General features: G+C 40.9%; 1 protein-coding gene across 2 annotated transcripts in view; it reads left to right on the top strand.

Annotated features, from left to right (window-relative positions):
* The window catches only part of LOC126162738 (tuberin), a 342,768-nt gene that overhangs the window by 282,102 nt on the left and 38,084 nt on the right, over nt 1-22,582 (top strand). For both annotated transcript variants that reach the window (XM_049919411.1, XM_049919410.1), the window contains exons 26-27: nt 7,828-7,967; nt 20,635-20,816. In XM_049919411.1, coding sequence (XP_049775368.1) covers nt 7,828-7,967; nt 20,635-20,816 — 322 coding nt within the window. The remainder of the gene's footprint in view (nt 1-7,827; nt 7,968-20,634; nt 20,817-22,582) is intronic.

Below are 22,582 nucleotides of genomic sequence, written 5' to 3'. Positions count from 1 at the left end.
GTGGTCTTCAGTCCTGAGACTGGTTTGATGCAGCTCTCCATGCTACTCTATCCTGTGCAAGCTTCATCTCCTAGTACTTACTGCAACCTACATCCTTCTGAATCTGCTTAGTGTATTCATCTCTTGGTCTCCCTCTTTGATTTTTACCCTCCACGCTGCCCTCCAGACTTTACCAATATGTATTGTATAAATAAAGTAGTCTAAGCTTTAAGAATAATGCCCTGTATTTAAATAATTTTGTGTTTATGCCATTGGTGCCTGATGATTTCCAGTTTTTTGTTTTATTCAGGGCCCGTTTCGATCTTTGATTATTAAGAGATTGCCGTCGTATGGTATATCCATTTCGGGGAAGGGGGAGGGAGGGGGGGGGGTCCTCCTCCTCTAATGCTTGGCTTTCATTACACCAGAGCTGTTTGTAATGTGCAGTCCATTTATATTCTGGTGTTATATTTAGATTGTTTTATTTAAATGCTTTTTCACCTTGTAAGCTATGGACGGTCTTCCATAGATGTCATGTTCAATTCTGCTCACAAAGTTATATCTCGATTCTTCATCTGTTTTCCTTACAATGGTTTTTACTCTCTTTCTTTTTTCTTTATATTCTTGTTTCGTGGATTATGTTTTCACATGTAAATATATCTGATATGCTCATTCCTTTTCCTCAGCTCTTTCTGCGATATCTTCAGTCTATACTCAAAGTCCCTTCTTCTTTTCTTACTCATTTTTCCTAATGACTCATTTGCGACCTGTTCAGTACATAGCTTTATATTTTGCCTGTCGATTTCTAAACTATCGCTTATGTCTGAATAGTCTAGACAAAGGTTATCTGTTTTGGTATAGATGACTTATGCTCTCATCCTGTAATAAGTAGACTTTAAAACCATTGTGCCTTTTTGTCTGAGCTTTTTTTATCTTCTTCCATCTAATGAGCATAGCCGTTTTTGCTGCTACTAGGATAGTGGTCTGAGTAACTGTCCCTACCTCTGAAACCATGAACATCCTGAACTTACTTGCATATTTTACTGTTCACCATCACATAATCTATTATTGATCTCTGTTCCTTCATGTTCCAGGTGTATTAATCTATGCCTCTCTTGCATTAATATAGTCTCTATTGCTCGAGGCAAAATGTACAAGATAATGTCGATTATCACTTATGTGTTGTTCACCAAATGTTTCAACTGTTAGAGGCACTGGGTTATTACCTGTTCTGGCATTTAAATATCCACATATTAACAGGTAATACATTTTGTTGTGTTTACCTACTTCTCTTTGTAGGGTTTCATAAAAAGCTTCAGTCTATCTTTTTTCATCTTCAGGAGCATACATCTGTCACTTTTAGATTACCTTGATCTGTTTTGAATCTTGATCTACATCTACATCTACATTTATACTCCGCAAGCCACCCTACGGTGTGTGGCGGAGGGCACTTTACGTGCCACTGTCATTACCTCCCTTTCCTGTTCCAGTCGCGTATCGTTCGCAGGAAGAATGACTGCCGGAAAGCCTCCATGCACGCTCGAATCTCTCTAATTTTACATTCGTGATCTCCTCGGGAGGTATAAGTAGGGGGAAGCAATATATTCGATACCTCATCCAGAAACGCATCCTCTCGAAACCTGGACAGCGAGCTACACCGCGATGCAGAGCGCCTCTCTTGCAGAGAGTCTGTCACTTGAGTTTGTCATTTATATAAAAATAATCTTTGATTTTTTAGATTTCATTTATTATATTCTAATACAGCCACACCACTACTTGCTTTTTTGTCACGTCCTGCACCACTGTAGATCATTAGGTATCTATCTAAATATGCAGGTACTCTCAGATTTTCTTTGTTTCTGAAATTGTTGCAGTATTAATGCTCCTTTGTTTCAGTTCTTTACATAGCCCTGTGTTAAGAGCAGACTTCTCACATTCCAAGTTGCAATATGGAACTTTTCCAATATTCCAAACTGTCTATCATTTTTGTACTTGGGTCTTCTGTTTAATACAGCTTTTCCCACATTGATTGTCTCTTCAGACTGTATGATGGCCAGTCCCAGTTCACATAAAATGTTCACAGGCAAGCACTTAACCTTACTACTCGTTTGTATGCCAGGCACAGAATAATCACAGGACACAATCACTATTGCATTCTGAGACAACAATCACATTACAATAATGGCTTCATTTTATGAAAGTGATCAATACAATAAACCTCCTGATGTAAGGCACAGATAAATTAATGATGATGATGATGATGTTTGGTTTGTGGGGCGCTCAACTGCGTGGTTATCAGCGCCCGTACAATTTCCCAACCTTTGCTCAGTCCAATTTCGCCACTTTCCTGGATGATGATGAAATGATGAGGACAACACAAACACCCAGTCATCTCGAGGCAGGTGAAAATCCCTGACCCCGCCGGGAATCGAACCCGGGACCCCGTGCTCGGGAAGCGAGAACGCTACCACGAGACCACGAGCGGCGGACAGATAAATTAATGTCCATTATATTCACACAATACACAACCAGAGTCAGTATCACTTTCAGTTGACTCAGAGATACATTACAGAGAGTAAAAGTCACTGTATGATATTAAGACATTATAAGAGTCGTAAGCTTCTACGTCTACATATGTAGATGATGCCAACACAGAAGGCAGTCTTTCACTGAGATGTTGAAAGTGCAGTGACCAAATTTGGACTAGCTGTATAGACTTTAACACAATAATTTTTAGCCACAAACTCCTGCAGTAAAGTTAACATTGTGATCACTAACTGCAGATTCCAGCAGACTTGTTTAGTTTATCTGATGTGTGTGGTTGCTAGCTGCAGATTGAAGATTCTTGAGTGAGATCAGCTATTTAAAAACTAGCTTGTGAAAATATTACAATTCCTGAAATGACATATCCATACATATTATAAAAATGGATGTACATACATATGAGGGGCATTCAATAAGTAATGAAACACATTTTTTTTTTTCTAAATACAAATCGATTTTATTCAGGGTTCCAGTAATCCTTATTATTCCTCACTCTTTTGGCTACAAAACCATGTCTTTCAACATAGTCTCCGTTGAATGCAACAGCTTTATGCCACATTACAGGGAGAGTTTGTATGCCCACATGAAACACTCTACTAATTGATGTAGGAGCTAGTGTCTTGCTGAATCAATAACCTCCCCATCATCCGTGTACTGCTTCCCATGGAATGCATCCACCATTGAGCCAAACATGGAAGTAGTAAAGTGCAAGATCAGGGCTGTAGGGTGAGTTAGGAAGAAATGTCAAATGAAGTTTTATGACCTCTCGGGTGTGCATACTTGTGTGAGGCCTTGCATTGTCATGGAGGAGGAGGATTTAGATTGCATTTTTTTTGGCAATGAAGATGCTATAATCGTTTCTTCCATTTCTTGAGGGTAACACAATAAACTTCAGACTTGATGGTTGCATCAAACAGAATAACTCCTTCAGAGTCCCAGAAGACTGTCACCATGACTTTACCGGTTGAGGGTGCGGCTTTGAACATTTTCTTTGGAGGAGAGGTGGTGTGGCACCATACCATGGGTTGCCATTTGAGAATGAGAGCACTTAGTGACTTGCAACAAACTTGACACACAATTTCAAACTTTTATGAAACTTATTCTCTCTGACAACCCCCACTAAATGATGAAAGGAAGAAAGTTTATTCTTGCTACATTTTTGCTGTTCCTTCAAATAAACTGCCATGTCAGACATAACATTTTAATTTATTATGCTTTTATTACTAACTGTATTCACAACACATTTTGCAGACAGTATTCTCATATATCACTGAATATACCTGCAAAATTATATCATTGTTTGACACACAGTTAAGAAGACATGATGTTATAAAAACTGAAATGTGCGAAAAACTGCCACATTGTACATGGCATTTTAATTTTTATGTCTTTACTACCAGCTCTATTCACAGTACATTTAGCTGACTGTATAAAGGTATATGTACCAGCAAAATTATGTTACTGTATGACACATTGTTCGGAAGATATATCATAGAGATTGAGCTGCATGAAATCAAAACTGCAGGACAAAATTTGGTACAGATACTGGTGAAATGTGTGTACAAATACACTGAAGAGCCAAAGAAACTGGTACACCTGCCTAATAACATGTAGGGCCCCCAAGAGCATGCAGAAGTGCCGCAACGCGACATGTCATGGACACAACTAATGCCTGTGGTAGTGCTGGATGGAATTGACACAATTAATCTTGCAGGACTGTCCATAAATCCTTAAGAGTATGAGAGGTTGAAGATCTCTTCTGAACAGTACGTTGCAAGGCATCCCAGATACACACAATAATGTTCATGTCTGGGGAGTTTGCTGGCCAAAGCAAGTGTTTAAACTCAGAAGAATGTTCCTGGAGCCACTCTGCAGCAATTCTGGACGTGTGGGGTGTTGCAAGGCTGTAGGAATGCACAATGGACATGAATGGATGCAGGTGATTAGTCAGCTTGCTTACATATGTGTCACCTGTCAGGGGCATATCTACATGTATCAGGGGTCCCATATCACTCCAACTGAACATGTCCCACACCATTACGGGGCCTCCACCAGCTTGAACAGTCTCCTGCTGACATGCAGGATCCATGGATTCATGAGGTTTTCTCCATACCTGTACACGTCCATCCACTAGATACAATTTGAAACGAGACTCGTCCAACCAGGCAACATGTTTCCAGTCATCGACAGTCCAATGTCAGTGTTGAAGAGCCCATGCGGGGCATAAAGCTTTGTGTCATACTGTCATCAAGGGTACATGGTGATTCATTGAATGGTTCACACTCTGACACTTGTTGATGGCCCAGCATTGAAATCTGCAGCAATTTGTGGATGGGCTGCAGTTCTGTCACATTGAATGGTTCTCTTCAGTCGTCGTTGCTCCCGTTCGTGCAGGATGTTTTTCCGGCTCAGCAATGTTGGAGATTTGATGGTTTACCAAATTACTGATGTTCACAGTACACTCGTGAAATGGTCATATCATCACTACCACAGAGATGCTGTCCCCCATCAGCCGTGCACTGACTATAACACCACTTTCAAACACACTTAATTGTTGATAACCTACCATTGCAGCAGCAGTAACCAATCTATCAACTGCGCCAGACACTTGTTGTCTTATATATATGTGCCATATTTGTTATATGAGCATGTTGCCATTGTTGAAGCATTCATTCACACTGGTTCTTTTCTGAAAACAAAGAATTTGGTTCGGGAGAAATTTTCAGGAAGTTCTGTGCCAGCAAAGAGCACCGTTCAGGAATTGATTGGAAAATGGCAGCATACAGGATCACTTCAAAATGCTTTCAGGAACAGACCACCACCTGTCTGCACACATGAATTAAAGAGGCAGGTGCGGGAGATAATGACAAGAAGTCCTTATAAGTCAACAAGGAGACTGAGGCAACAGGTGCATGCGAGTGAGAGGTGTTGCAGACGTGTTTTAAGGGGACTGAAGTTAAAACTGTACTGGATAAGTGTTTTTCAAGAACTGAAGGACCTTATCTGCAGGCAAGAGTGCATTTCTGTTCATGGTTGTTGAGAAATGTTGCCAATTGTATCTTGGAGCCACTAAGACTCATCATGAGTGACAAGATGTGGTTCCAACTGTCCAGGTACATTAATTCCCAAACCAAACTGATATTGGTGGACAGAAAACCCACACACAAACCGCTAGGTACCCTTGCATGATTAGAAGATTGGTTTTTGGTATGCCATATCTGCCACACGCGTTATGGGTCCCATGTTTCCGACCACAGCACCATATTTGCCTGTTAACATGTTTTTGTATTTGAATACACATGCCTATACCAGTTTCTCAGTGTATGTGTAAAAGGACATGTGAGTGGCTCAAAGACTTCTTAAATAATAGAACCGCGTATGTTGTCCTCGACAGCGAGTGTTCACAGAGACAAAAGTATTGTACGAGACCGCTGTTGTTTTCTACATTCATAAATGATTTGGCAGAAGGGATGGGCAGCAGTCAGTTGTTTGCTGATGATGCCGTGGTTTATAGTAAGGTGTGTGTAGGAAGATACAAGATGACTTAGAAAAAATTTACAGTTGGTGTGATGAACGGCAGCCTGTCCTAAAAGTGGAAAAACGTAACTTACTCCGGATGAGTAGGAAGAACAAACCAGTAATGTTTGGATAGAGTATTATTAGTGTCCAGCTTGACAGAGTCAAGTCATTTAAATATCTTGGCATAACACTGCAAAGCGATATTAGGTCGAACGAGCATGTGAAAACTGTGGTAGGGGAAGCAAATGGTCTTCGGTTTATTGAGAGAATTTTAGGAAAGAGTGGTTCACCTATAAAGGTGACTGCATATAGGACGCTGGTGCAACCTATTCTTGAGTAGTGCTCGAGCGGATGGGATTTATACCAGGTTGGATTGAAGGAAGACATCGAAGCAATTCAGAGGAGGGCTACTAGATTTGTTCCGATAGATTCACAAAAAACGTAAGTATTAGAGAGATGATTCAGGAACTCAAATGGGAATCCCTGGAGGGAAGCTGGCGTTCCTTTTAGGAAACACTATTGAGAAAGTTTAGAGAACCGGCATTTGAAGCTGACTGTCAAATGATTCTGCTGCCGCCAACACACGTTGCGTGTAAGGACTGTGCAGATAAGATGTGAGACATTAGGACTCATATGTGGAGGCATACAGACAGTATTTTTTCTCTCAATCTATTTGTGAGTGGAACAATGGGGAAATGACAACTAGTGGTACAGGGTACCCTCTGCCACGCACCTTACAGTGGCTTGCAGAGTATTTATGTAGATGTGAAAATTAGCATTACCTTCAGTAGTAGCGCAGTGTTAAGCTCACCGGATTCGCATTTGTCCGGCCATCTTGATTTAGGATTTCTGTGATTTTCCTAAATTGCTTCAGGTAGATGTTGAGATGGTTCTTGTGAATGGTGGCCGACTTCTTTCCCTGTCCTTCCCTAAACCGATGAGACCGATGACCTTGCTGTTTGGTCCCCTCCCCCAAATTAAGCAACCAATCAACCCTCTATAGTAATAATTTCAGTCATCACTTACTTTTAATTATCGTGATTTCCAGAAAAACTAACTGCGCTGTTGGGATTTGCATATTGAAAACTATAGTCTGAATAATAATCCTAAATGAATTTCACTCTGATTACTGTCTTGGAAGATTCAGACGCTATGGAAACAACTACATGAAAGTTGAAAAATGAGTAGTAAAAGCAAAAATTAATTATTGGCAGATGTGTAATCACAGCTGGTAGGGGTGGTTCTCATTTTGCTAGTTTATAAAGTGTCTTTTATCAGTCCATCTTTACTGGTATTATCTATCAATGCTGCTTCCTCTACTAATTTTCATTCTTCTGTGTGATTTTCGTTTAAAAGTGCAATTTTTTTCTGTGTGTTTCTAAGCTCAAGTTTGTGGTGGTTTTTCTTCTTCATTCTAATAGCTGTACAAGTGATATGTTCCTTTTCGCAAAGCATGGTAGCTTTATCTTCTGTGACAATGTTTCTGATAAATGTCTGTTATGTGTTTGCAATTACAGTTTTTAAACTTAAAAAAATAAGAAACAAGTAAAGGTGATAATGCTAAATGTGTTCCAGATGATTTTTACTTTTCACGTATATTTAGCAAAATATTTTATCATGCAATAAGACTGCAGAAACCAACAAAAGGATAGCTGTAATCGTGTCAGGTGACGTGATGCATGATGATGATGATGACAGTGATGATGGTGATGTACATTAATAATAGGTATGACATTAATATGGTCTTCATAATGAATTTATTACTGTCCTCTTCTCTGATTGCAGTACAAGCCTCTGTTACAGACACCTCAAAGGTTGCTCAGGAGCAACGGCAGCCACTGACAGTTGATACCATAGGCAAGCCAGGACGATCACAGACAGTAGTACCAATGTCACCACAGTTACCACATACTGCTGTTGAAAAGGTATGCAGATTCTTATAATAACTGATTTGTTGTTGTTGTCATCATGTTGGAGTGAATTATCATATTTTACTTGCTGAGTGCTACAGTTTAGGAAAATTTAGGTCTTTCGTGCAAGATTTTCATTATAGAAAACTTCTACAGGGTGCAGCACATAAAACTGGCCTGCCATATGCAACGATAATGTTCCAGTGTGTCAATAATAATAGAAAATGAGCATCGCCATCTAAATAATCATGGATGAACTAACCATTTCCTCAGACGTACTGAACTGTGCAGAACTTTGTTGTTGTATAAGGCAACTGCAGCCACAGCCAGTGAAACTTGTCGAAACCAGTTGACAAAAAGGCCTCGTTTTATGAATCCGGATTAGTGCGGGTGTGTGCCATATTTGTTATCTGAGAATGTTGACATGGTTTAAGCATTCATTCACACTGGCTCTTTTCTGAAAACAAAGAATTTGTTTCAGGAGAAATGTTCAGGACGTTCTGTGCCAGAAAGAGCACCATTCAGGAATTGATTGAAAAATGGTGGCATACAGGATCAATTCAAAATGCTTCCAAGAACAGACCACCACCACCTGTCTGCACACCTGAATTAAAGATGCAGGTGCAGGAGATAATGACAAGAAGTCCTTATAAGTCAACAAGGAGACTGAGGCAACATGTGCATGTGAGTGAGAGGAGTTGCAGATGTGTTTTAAGGGGACTGAAGTTAAAACTGACTGGATAAGTGTTTTGCAAGAACTGAAGGAGCCTGATCTGCAGGCGAGAGTGCATTCCTGTTCATGCCTGTTGAGAAATGTTGCCAATTGTATCTTGGAGCCACTAAGACTCATCATGAGTGACAAGATGTGGTTCCAACTGTCCAGGTACATAAATACCCAAAACAAACTGATATTGGTGGACAGAAAACCCACACACAATCCGCCAGGTACCATTGCATGATGAGAAGATTGGTTTCTGGTATGCCATATCCGTCACACACGTTATGTGTCCCATATTCTTTGATACGATAGTGAACAGTGGCATCTATTTTGGAATCCTAGTAGAGCTTTATTCTAACGTGGCAGAAGAGGAGTGTCAGTTATGTTATTTTCAGCATGATGGTGCAACATGCCACACATCAGCTGCATCATTGTCCCATGTGCATGAGATGCTGACACCAGAGAGGACAATCAGCAAAGGCTCATGGCCTCCTCGGTCACCGGCCTTGTCCACTTCTGACTTTTACTTGTGGGGATTGTTAAAAGGGTAGAGTATACTAAACAAATCCACACACAATTGAAGAATTCAAGACCAGGATCCAGGGTGTCATAAATAACGTAACTGCACAAGAGCTGACAAGGGTATATACAGGGTGAGTCACCTAACATTACCGCTGGATATATTTCGTAAACCACATGAAATATTGACAAATCGATTCCACAGACCGAATGTGAGGAGAGGGGCTAGTGTAATTGGTTAATACAAACCATAAAAAAATGCACGGAAGTGCGTACGTTTTTTTAAATGCAACCCCGTTAGTTTTGTTAGCACATCTGAACATATAAACAAATACGTAATCAGTGCCGTTTGTTGCATTGTAAAATGTTAATTACATCTGGAGATATTGTAACCTAAATTTGACGCTTGAGTACCACTCCTCCGCTGTTCGATCGTGTGTATCAGAGAGCATCGAATTACGTAGGTATCCAAAGGGAACGGTGATGGACCTTAGGTACAGAAGAGACTGGAACAGCACATTACGTCCACATGCTAACACCTTTTTATTGGTCTTTTTCACTGACACACATGTACATTACCATGAGGGGGGAGGTGCACATACACACGTGGTTTCCATTTTCAATTACGGAGTGGAATAGTGTGTGTCCCAACATGTCAGCCCAATAGATGTTCAATGTGGTGGCCATCATTTGCTGCACACAATTGCAATCTCTGGCTTAATGAATGTCTTACACGCCGCACTACATCTGTTGTAGTGTCGCCGCAGGCAGCCACAATACGTTGTTTCATATCCTCTGGGGTTGTAGGCACATCACGGTACACATTCTCCTTTAACGTACCCCACAGAAAGAAGTCGAGAGGTGTAAGATCAGGAGAACGGGCTGGCCAATTTATGCGTCATCCACGTCCTATGAAACGCCCGTCGAACATCCTGTCAAGGGTCAGCCTAGTGTTAATTGCGGAATGTGCAGGTGCACCATCATGCTGACACCACATACGTCGACGCGTTTCCAGTGGGACACAGTCTATTCCACTTCGTAATTGAAAACGGAAACCACGTGTGTACGTTTACCTCACCCCTCACGGTAATGTACATGTGCGTCAGTGAAAAAGACCAATAAAAAGGTGTTAGCATGTGGACGTAATGTGCTGTTCCAGTCTCTTCTGTACCTAAGGTCCATCACCGTTCCCTTTGCATACCTACGTAATTCGATGCTCTCCGATACACACGATCGAACAGCGGGGCAGTGGTACTCAAGCGTCAACTTAAGGTTACAACATCTCCGGATGTAATTAACATTTTACAATGCAACAAACGGCACTGATTATGTATTTGTTTATATGTTCAGATGTGCTAACAAAACTAACGGGGTTGCATTTAAAAAAACGTACGTACTTCCGTGCATTTTTTTATGGTTTGTATTAACCAATTACACTAGCCCCTCTTCTCATATTCGGTCTGTGGAATCGATTCGTCAGTATTTGATGTGGTTTACGAAATATATCCAGCGGTAACGTTAGGTGACTCACCCTGTGTATGAATCTCCTCAAGTGTGATCACACTTGTGCTGAAGTTGGCGGAGGACACTTTCAGCACCTACTATGAAGCTGAGCAATCATATTCAATACATTTCATGCTCATGTGTTGATTTTACAGGCACTTTTACGTGCCACACCCTATATTTCCTCTAACCTGATTTTAGATTCCTGTGTGATTTCCGAATTTAGCATGCTCTTAAGCCAGGTGATATGCCATTTTGAGAGAGTACTATATGAAAACCTGTGTCTGGTTTGAGTGGACCTGAAAGTTTCCAAGAGTAATTTCAGTGTGGAGAACAATATTCGGAGGAGCTTGGACATATGTTCCAAGCCATGTAAACAGTCATTGGAAAACTACTGAGTGCTGGTTTCAATGTGTTAAGGATTTTCAGTGAGGAGCATGGCTTAAAACAAGTTTTTTAGCAGTTTGCTTTAAAAATACTGCAGCATGGGACATTCCTGTGTGAATATGGGACCTAGGCATTTCCAGTATTGAAAGCAGAAAGGTGTGCTGCTCTGTCTTACACACTCTGATATACAAGGAAAAGGGGTTCAAACGACTTAAGTAGGAAGCAGGTATCACTAGACGAAGCATAGCTGACTAGTCTCCACTAGCACAGAGAAGAGTGTGTTATAAACAGGTGTAATATCCTCAAAAGCAAACATACAATTATTTAATGTACATATCACAGGATAGAAAATTATGAATTCCCACATCAGTATTAATACTGAAAGTGTACAGATTATTAGATAAATAGTATCTGATATCATTTTATTTGCATTTGACTGATATATTTTGCTGTGTTATTAAATTGTAATGTAATGTAAGTTACATCAGTAGGATAGCGTAGCATAGTAGGGAAGAGACAGCAGCAGCAGCCAATTGGATTTCAGCTGTCAGAGGTGGGGGAGGGGGGGGGGGGGGGGGTCTTATGAGGAGCTCTGTCTTCACGACATGAGATTATGAAGTTGGTGTTTAACTTGAAACCTATTCAGCAAATTATTTCATAAGTCCATTTCACTCCACAATGTGTAATTATTCTGTACATGAGGTCAGAGAGGAACTTCAAAGCTTTTATAGGGAAATGTGTTGATGTACATTGTGGACTTAACAGTTTGATCATTTATTTACGAACTGTGATGGATGCTTTGAATTAGAACTTGTGAATTTGGCTGCCAGCTAGCATTGCTTAGATAACCAGTGGTACTAAACAGAGTTGTGTTTTAATCAATCAACTATTGTAATCAAAAGTAATTCCTTTACCTCCTAGCTCACTTGATAAAATCAATGCCAACTATGTTTATTTATTTATATTGCAGTTAACAAGTCTACGAAGAATGTTATAACCTTCTCATTTGTTTAAAAAAAAGAAGTGTTTTTGCATTGGTGTGCAATGAATCTAGACAACTGATGGGTCAACACATTTCCAGTAAATCCAATCTTGCTTTTATGTTCTCCTCCTGTGATATATTTATTAACTTATTTTGTATAATAGGAAATCCAGGATGGAATAATGACAATATTATGAAAAGGATAATTGCTACTGATCATGTAGCAGAGATGTTGAGTCATCCAGGATGGAATAATGACAATATTATGAAAAGGATAATTGCTACTTATCATGTAGCAGAGATGTTGAGTCACACAGACAGGCGCAACAAAAATTGCACCCATAGACTTTTTACCCCCCCCCCCCCCCCCCCCTCTCTTCCTCCGCCCTTCATTTAATTTCCCAACTGTACCTAGCTGTCCTACCCTCTCTCCACTTTGTCCCTGTATGCTCCTGCAAGCAGCACTTTACTCCCCCCACCCCTGCCCCAGCCTCCTCATTATACCCACCACCTGAATTGCTTCTCCCATCATGTGCAGTTGCTCCGAGTCTGGACTTGGCAGCCAGGGACTGTGTGTGTGTGTGTGTGTGTGTGTGTGTGTGTGTGTGTGTGTGTGTGTGTGTGTGTGTGTGTTATTCAGAAGAAGGCCTTCTGGCTGAAAGCTACTTGTTCAGTAGTCTCTTTGTTGTGCCTGCTTGCGACTCAACATCTTCACTATATGGTATCAATTTATCATTTTCATAATAAAATTACTTTGTGTGTGAGATAGCTGATCCATCCACAGAAATATGGAAGAATGAACCTCATGAACTGCTTGAGGGGCATAAACACTATCAAGCACACATCTATTTCTTTAATTAGGTGTACAGTAAGAAGTTCGAAATATTAGATATAATATTCCACAACAACATTTAATTCCACCCTGCTGTTTTATCTCAATCATGGTGTTGTGGTCTTTAGTCCAGAGACTGGATCCCTTCTTCTAGCCAAGTTGTGCCACAAATTCCTCTTCTCCCCATTTCTACTCAGTATCTCCTCATTATTTACGTGATCTACCCATGTAATCTTCACATTCTTCTGTAGCACCACATTTTGAAAGCTCTTGTTCTCCTTTTGTCTAAACTATTTATTGTCCACATTTCATTTCCATACATGGATGCATTCCATACAAATACTTTCAGGAAAGACTTGCTGAGGATTATAGCTATACTCAATATAAACAAATTTCTCTTCTTCAGAAGTGCTTTCATTGCCATAGCCAGTCTACATTTTATAGCCTCTCTACTTTGACCATCCTCAGTTATTCTGCTTCCCAAATACCAAAACTCATCTTAAGTGTCTCAGTTCCTAATCTAATTCCCTCAGAATCACCTGATTTAATTCTACTACATTCCATTTCCTTGTTTTGTTGTTGTTGATGTTCATCTTACATCCTCCTTTCAAGATACTGTCCATTCCATTCAACTGCTCTTCCAGGTCATTTGCTGTCTCTGACAGAATTACAATGTCACTGGCAAACCTCAAAGTTTTTATTTCTTCTCCACGTATTTTAATTCCTACTCCAAATTTTTCTTTTGTTTGCTTTACTGCTTACTCAGTATACAGGTTGAATAACATCGGGGGTAGGCTACAACCCTGTCTCACTCCCATTCCAACCACTGCTTCACTTTTGTCCCCCGTGACTCTTTATCTGCCATCTGGTTTCTGTGCAAAATGGAAATAGCCTTTCGTTCCCTGTATTTGACCCTCACCATCTTGAGAATTTGAAAGAGAGTATTTCAGTCAACATTGTCAAAAGATCTCTCTGAGTCTTCAAATCCTAAAAATGCAGGTTTGCCTTTCCTTAATCTATCTTTTAAGATAAATCATAGGGCCACTGTTCTCTCATGTTTTCCAACATTTCTATGGAATCCAAACTGATCTTCCCCAAGATCAGCTTCTACCAGTTTTTCCATTCGTGTGTAAAGAATTCGTGTTAGTATTTTGCTTCAATGACTTATTAAACTGATAATTCAGTAATTTTCACATCTGTCAACACCTGCTTTCCTTGTGATTGGAATTATTATATTCTTCTTGATGTCTGAGGTTATTTTGCCTGTCTCATACACCTTACTTACCAGATGGTAGAGTTTTGTCATGGCTAGCTTTCCCAAGGCTATCAGTCGTTCTAATGGAACGTTGTCTACTCCTGGGGCCTTGTTTCGACTTAGCCATTTCAGTGCACTTTCAAATTCTTCACGCAGTATCGTATCTCCCATTTCATCTTCATCTACTTCCTCTTCCATTTCCACAATATTGCCCTCAAGTACATCACCCTTGTACAGGTCCTCTATATACTCCTTCCACCTTTCTGCTTTCACTTCTTTGCTTAGGACCAGTTTCCCACCTGAGCTCTTGGTACTGATACAAGTGGTTCTCTTTTCTCCAAAGGTCTCTCTAATTTTTTGTAGGCAGTATCTATCTTACCCCAAGTGAAATAGGCCTCTACATCCTTACAATTGTCCTCCAGCCATCCCTGCTTAGCCATTTTACACTTCCTATCAATCTCATTTTTGAGATGTTTGTATTCCTTTTTGCCTACTTCATTTACTGCATTTTTATACACTCCTGGAAATGGAAAAAAGAACACATTGACACCGGTGTGTCAGACCCACCATACTTGCTCCGGACACTGCGAGAGGACTGTACAAGCAATGATCACACGCACGGCACAGCGGACACACCAGGAACCGCGGTGTTGGCCGTCGAATGGCGCTAGCTGCGCAGCATTTGTGCACCGCCGCCGTCAGTGTCAGCCAGTTTGCCGTGGCATACGGAGCTCCATCGCAGTCTTTAACACTGGTAGCATGCCGCGACAGCGTGGACGTGAACCGTATGTGCAGTTGACGGACTTTGAGCGAGGGCGTATAGTGGGCATGCGGGAGGCCGGGTGGACGTACCACCGAATTGCTCAACACGTGGGGCGTGAGGTCTCCACAGTACATCGATGTTGTCGCCAGTGGTCGGCGGAAGGTGCACGTGCCCGTCGACCTGGACCGGACCTCAGCGACGCACGGATGCACGCCAAGACCGTAGGATCCTATGCAGTGCCGTAGGGGACCGCACCGCCACTTCCCAGCAAATTAGGGACACTGTTGCTCCTGGGGTATCGGCGAGGACCATTCGCAACCGTCTCCATGAAGCTGGGCTACGGTCCCGCACACCGTTAGGCCGTCTTCCGCTCATGCCCCAACATCGTGCAGCCCGCCTCGAGTGGTGTCGCGACAGGCGTGAATGGAGGGACGAATGGAGACGTGTCGTCTTCAGCGATGAGAGTCGCTTCTGCCTTGGTGCCAATGATGGTCGTATGCGTGTTTGGCGCCGTGCAGGTGAGCGCCACAATCAGGACTGCATACGACCGAGGCACACAGGGCCAACACCCGGCATCATGGTGTGGGGAGCGATCTCCTACACTGGCCGTACACCACTGGTGATCGTCGAGGGGACACTGAATAGTGCACGGTACATCCAAACCGTCATCGAACCCATCGTTCTACCATTCCTAGACCGGCAAGGGAACTTGCTGTTCCAACAGGACAATACACGTCCGCATGTATCCCGTGCCACCCAACGTGCTCTAGAAGGTGTAAGTCAACTACCCTGGCCAGCAAGATCTCCGGATCTGTCCCCCATTGAGCATGTTTGGGACTGGATGAAGCGTCGTCTCACGCGGTCTGCACGTCCAGCACGAACGCTGGTCCAACTGAGGCGCCAGGTGGAAATGGCATGGCAAGCTGTTCCACAGGACTACATCCAGCATCTCTACGATCGTCTCCATGGGAGAATAGCAGCCTGCATTGCTGCGAAAGGTGGATATACACTGTACTAGTGCCGACATTGTGCATGCTCTGTTGGCTGTGTCTATGTGCCTGTGGTTCTGTCAGTGTGATCATGTGATGTATCTGACCCCAGGAATGTGTCAATAAAGTTTCCCCTTCCTGGGACAATGAATTCACGGTGTTCTTATTTCAATTTCCAGGAGTGTATTTTCTCCTTTCATCAATTTAAGTCAATATCTCTTCTGCTACCCAAGGATTTCTTCTAGCCCTCATCTTTTTACCTACTTGATCCCCTGCTTCCTTCACTATTTCATCTCTCAAAGCTACTCATTCTTCTTCTTCTGTATTTCTTTATGCCATTCTTGTCAGTCATTCCCTATTGCTCTTTGAAACTATCTACAACCTTTGGTTCTTTCAGTTTATCCAGGTCCCATCTCATTAAATTACTACCTTTTTTGCAGTTTCTTCAGTTTTAATCTACAGTTCATAGTCAATACATGTGGTCAGAGTCCACATCTGCCTCTGGAAATGTCTTACAATTTAAAACTTGATTCCTAAATCTCTGTCTTACCATTATATAATCTATCTGAAACCTTCCAGTGTCTCCAGGCTTCCTCCATGTATAAAACCTTCTTTTGTGATTGTTCAATCAAGTGTTAGCTATGATTAAGTTATGCTCTGTGCAAAGTTCTACCAGACAGCTTCCTCTTTCATCCCTTACTCCCATTCCATATTCACCTATGGCTTATCCTTCTCCTCCCTTTTCTACTATCAGATTTCAGTCCCCCATTACTATTAAATTTTCATCTACCTTCACTATCTGAATAATTCTTTTATCTTAGCATAAGTTTCTTCAGTCTCTTTGTCATCTGCATAGCTTGTTGGCAAATAAACTTGTACTACTATGGTAGGCATGGGCTTCATGTCTATCTTGGCTACCATAATGCATTCACTATGCTGTTTGTAGTAGCTTACCCGCACTCCTGTTTTTATATTCATTATTAAACCCACTCCTGCATTACCCGTATTTGATTTTGTATTTATAACCCTGTATTCACCCAGAAGCCTTGTTCCTCCTGCAACCGAACTTCACTAATTCCCATTATATCTAACTTTTATCTATCCATTTCCCTTTTTAAATTTTCTAACCTTCCTGCCCAATTAAGGGGTCTGACATTCCACATTCCAATCCATAGAATGCCAGTTTTGTTTCTCATGATAATGATGTCCTCCTGAATAGTCCCCACCCGTAGATCCAAATGGGGTACTATTTTACCTCAGGAATATTTTACCCAAGAGGACACCATCATCATTTAATCATACAGTAAAGCTGCATGCCCTCAGAAGAAATTACAGTTGTTGTTTCCCCTTGCTTTCAGCTGTTCACAGTACCAGCACAGAAAGGCCCTTTTTGGTTAATGTTACAATGCCAGACCAGTCAATCATCCAGACTGTTGCACCTGCTACTACTGAAAAGGCTGCTGCCCCTCTTCAAGAACATGTTTGTCTGGCCTCTTAACAGACACCCCTGTGTTGCGGTTGCACCTATGGTACTGCTATCTGTATCGCAGAGGCATGCAAGCCTCCCCACCAACGGCAAGGTCCATGGTTCATCACATAGTATTAAAATTACAGAAATACTACAAAATTGTAAATTTTGTTAAATCCGATATTGTTATGATCAGATGGTTTACTATCAACGCTTTTGGTTGTAAATTTCTGGTTCTGGTTGTTGTTGTTGTTGTTGTTGTTGTTGTTGTTGTTGTTTTTGTCATTATCGTCATTATCATCATCATCTTCTTCTTCTTCTTCTTCTTCTTCTTCTTCTTCAGTATAAAGACTGGTTTGATGCAGCTTTCCTTGTCAGTCTACCCTGTGCAAGCCTCTTCATCTCTGCATAACTATTGCAACGTAAATCTACTTGACTCTGCTTACAGTCAAGCCTAGGTCTCTCCTACCTGCTTCATAATTTGAATTATTACATTCTTCTTAAAGTGTGACAGTATTTCTCCTGTCTCGTATCTTACATGCCAGTTGGAATAGTTTTGTCATGGTATGTTCTCCCAAGATCCTAACAATTCTGAGGGAAAATAATTTACTGTTTCAATCCAGGTGCTTTGTTTTGACCTAGGCCTTTCAGTACTTTGTCAAACTTTCCTTTCATTATAATTGTCCCATTTTCTCTTCATTTACCACCTCTTTTCTTCCCATAACATTGTCTTCAATTTTGTTTCATTTTTCTAGTGTTTCATATATCTCTTTCACTTTGCACCTCCTAGCTTACCATCTTGGTCTATTGATATTCATATTGCTGCTTCTCTTCTCTCAAAAGATTTCTTTAATTACCCTATATGTAGTATTTTTATTTCCTGTTGTCATGCATGCTCCTACAGTTTTGCATTTTTCATCTAACGTTTCCTGCTTTTCCATTTTCTATCAGTCTCATTTTTTAGATCTCTCTCCTCACTTTAGCCTGCTTAATTTGTTGCATTTTTTTCCTGTTGTCAGTTAAATTCAATATCTCATATGTTATCCAATGATTTCTGGTGGACCTTGTGTTTCTGACCTTCTGCATCCTTCACTATTTCATCTTCCTATCACATTCCTTTCCCCATTTTAGTCAACAGTAATTTTATTTTTGAAGCTCTTGACAACTTTGGTTCTTTTAACTTATTCAGGTCCCATCTCCCTTATTACCTAACTTTCTGAAATTTCGCCAGGTTCAGTCTGCTCATCATAACCAATAAAATACACTCTGAGACCACATCTGCTCTTCAAAATCTTGTTTTGAAATCTGTGTCTACCACCATATAATCTTTCTTAAACCTTCCACTGTCTTCAACTCTGTCCACATTTACAAACTACTTTCACAATTCTTAAGCAGAGTGTTTGCAACAGTTAAATTGTGCTCTATGACAATCTTTTCTGTGCTACCCTTCTCATTTGTTTACATCCATGTTCTCCATATATTTTCCCTTCTCTTCTTTTTCCTACTATTGAATTCCAGTCCCTACCAGCACTCAAATTTTGTCTTCCTTAACTAACTGATTAATTTCTTTTATTCCAGCATACATTTTACAATCTCTTCATCTGCAGAACTAGTAGGCATATTCACTTGTACTAATGTGGTGAATATTGGCTTTGTGTGTATCTGGCTATAATAAGACATTGACTGTGCTATTCACAGTAGATCTGCATTACATTTATTTGATTTTGTGTTGACAACCCTGTACTCTTATGGCTAGACTTCCTGTTCTTCAAGCCACTCTTTTTCATTAAGTCCCACTACACACAGTTTCAGCCTGTCCACTTCGCTCTTCAAATTCTCGAACCTACCTAGCCAATTTTTCTGATAACATCATCTTCATTAGTCCCTGCCTGGAAATCGGAATGGTGGACTATTTCACCTCTTGAACATTTTACCCAAGAGCATGCCATTATCATAAATTAGTATACTGAGTGGTGCTGTATCCCCTCAGAATATATGATGGCTATAATTTCCCCTTGCTTCCACTGTTTGCAGTGCCATCATTTCAGGGCCATTTTGATTAATGTTAAAGGGCCAGATCAATCACCCAGACCATGCAAATTGGTTATTCTCTTCTACGTCCAACATGAACCTGTTGTTTTGGTGCAAAAAGTGTAGGAAATGCTGTTACCCATGTTTCCAGAGATGAACTTATTATGTCTTGGAAGAAACATTAGGTTTTTGGACCACTAATTCAAGGGCTTCTTTTCCGATGCCTCCGTAAAAATGTTGGCTTCCAGTGGTGATAACAGGCAGCCCATTGCTGTTGCATTGGTCTGCTTGTAGTAATTTCTGCCAAACAGGAAGTAGGTGGATGTGAGAATGAATTCAAAGAATTTCATTAGTGATGGACTAAAGTTCTCTCCTATGAGATTGTTTGTCCCTTAGATACAATCTAATGGGGGAGGGGGGTGAGGGGGGGGAGGGAGCACACCACTCCCTGTCAGATCTCACTATGAGGGTATTCGGGTATTCTTGGCCTATCAGAGGTTGTGTACTACACAAAAGGCACTGAATTCCTTATGTTGTGCTGGCATTGGCAGTAAAGAGGCTGAGCATTGCTATTGGGTGTTTTGCTCTCCCATATACTGGTGCATTGATGTTGCTGAAGTTGGCATCCCTTCTTTATGGTCTTCAGTCTCGGAGGTGCAGCTGCTGTTCATATGTTGGTAGAACTGTTTTCTGTTCTGTAGGAATCATTCTCTAGTAGACTGTACATTTTCTGCTTCTATACTTCAAACTGTTGTAGGATTGTAGTGTTTCCATTGTCGGCTGGGAGGGTGATTCTCCAAGTCTCCTTGGAGGCATGTTAAGTGCTCTCCTCTCCCCTGTGCAGAAGATTGGCCTCAGTGGAAAAACCGTTGTAAATGTATAGCATGTTTCATGTTATCTCCATATGTGTCCCGTGGAAGAGTAACAACAACTTATTCCACCTAACTGATAAAATCAGCTATCAGAAGTGTCATCAGTGTTGGTGTGTTATTTAGGCTTTTTCTGATTGGAGATAAGGTTACAGTGTCAACTTAGAATCCATATGCATATCAGAAATTCCTATCCCCTACTTGTCTATGAAAAAGATTTTTCACTTATCAGAAGTAACCCCAAAAAAATCTGTAAATCCCTACACTGTTTCCCTGTTCTTAAGCGTTATAAAAAAGTATGTCATGTTGCTGTCTGAATACAGATATAATTTTAATATCTTTATCCTTCATTACAATGTTTCACAGGTAGGACACACAAAGGAGGAACTATCAAGGCCTGATTCTTTACCGCCTCTGAAACGGGATCGTGTGCACACAATTTCAGTTATGTCACCAGTTAGAAAGCCACGAAGCAACTGGGGAATGGCAGCAGTGCGCGATACTTCACCACGAGGAAGAGAGGCACCACGCTCAGGAATCAGTCCCAGGTAAGAACAAACTTTAGTATAAGAGGTTTATGAATGTACATAATTGCAGTCTACAAGAAATCAGTGTAATTAAAGGAGAATGTCAGCAAGACAGATAATGAGAGGGAACAAGGTATTTTTCCTATTATTGAATTCTATTCCCTACCAGAACTAAAATTTTGTGTTCCTAAACTAACTGATTAATTTCTTTTACTCCAGCATACATTTTTGAATCTCTTCATCTGCAGAGCTAGTAGGCATATTCACTTCTACTACTTTGGTGAATCCTTACTTTCTGTATGTCTGGGTATGGTAAAGCATTAACTGTGCTGTTCATACTGAGTGTTAAGAGTGGTGCCTGACAGACTTTTACTCAAGTTTCAGAATGATGAGTATTGAATGACACCAAAATAATAGGAGGTCTGAAAGGAGAGATCAGCATTCCATATTAACTAGCAAAATAATTAAACCACTTCTGGTTTATCAGAGTCATTTTGGTTACAGTGTTATAGCCTGCTGAATATTAGCTAGTGTACATGTCATTACTGTGTCTGAGATTTGAATATAAAACTGGTACTAACAATAGAAAAAATGATCCAGAAATTGTAGTAAAGCTAGTTAAAATTACATCACTTTCGAATTGTTGAGTACCATTCTACATCTTCATCACTACCCTGCATTTCATAATTAAGTGCTTGTCACCTGGTGTGTCTCTGTCCTGCGCAGTCAGTGGCTAGAGGTATATAGAGTACGGAACCTTCCAGGAGTTAAGCAGTGTGCTCTACACTGCTTAACTCCTCCTTAGATTATGCATCACTTTGGCCATCTCTGGAAGGTTCCGTACTCTGCTACTATACCTAAATAAGTGGAACACCATGGAAATCCTGTCAGTCAGTGATTTTAGCTCATGGTGGTGGTGGAGAAAGCTATTGAAAGCATATGTGTAACATGTTGATTCTGCAGAATAGCATACTCCACTTCTAACCACTGAGTTCAGTGAAGGATATTCATGGAAATTGGAAACATTGTTTAAGTAGTTGTCAAGTGTGGAACATCCCACTGTGTGCACTCTGGTGTGTCATATGTACAGGGATGTTTGAAAGATGTCATAGAACATCAACAAGGTGTGATGGCAGGTGAGCATCTCCACCTGCTAGGAAGGGCCACTTACGCTTTGGCGCTGTGATTTGGCATTGCCTTGAAAGTCATGGAGCAGAGGGTGCGGCCAATAATCTCAATGCTACGACAGTTGAAGATTATATGAGAACTGTCTTTCTGTAATATAATATCAGCACATCAGTATATGTTGCAATCTAGTTTGAATTTAAAGTTAAGAGAGACTTGTTTCACCCAAAATGGGAAATAAGGCCGTACAGTGGAAACGATTCGCTTATAATATGGAATATTTATCACAAAAATGTCTGTCATTTTAGTAGCTCAAATAGATTGGAGCTATCTTTTGGCACCCTATCTTTTGGGAAGGTGATGAGGTCCATTGTCAAGAGGCCCACAACAGAGAATAACTCCAAGAATGGTGACTGCATAATATTTGTAAGGTAAAAGTTGGGACATAAATCAGCCAACTGACGGAGTATGGAGTGGACTACAAGTAGGCAGGCCTAACTCCCATAGCAAAACACAATATTGGTATCATAATCGCAGTTTAACTACGATATCTCTGCTCTGAATTCCAACTTCCCCCATGTCGCCTCTTTTCAGGGAGCAATCATCTATGCCCCCATGGCATGCACTCTGACCTCAGATATGTCTCAGTTTAGCCTTTGGAC

This window comes from Schistocerca cancellata, chromosome 2, assembly GCF_023864275.1.
Source record: "Schistocerca cancellata isolate TAMUIC-IGC-003103 chromosome 2, iqSchCanc2.1, whole genome shotgun sequence".
Lineage (NCBI taxonomy): Eukaryota > Metazoa > Arthropoda > Insecta > Orthoptera > Acrididae > Schistocerca > Schistocerca cancellata.
This window is presented reverse-complemented; position numbering and strand designations above follow the sequence as displayed.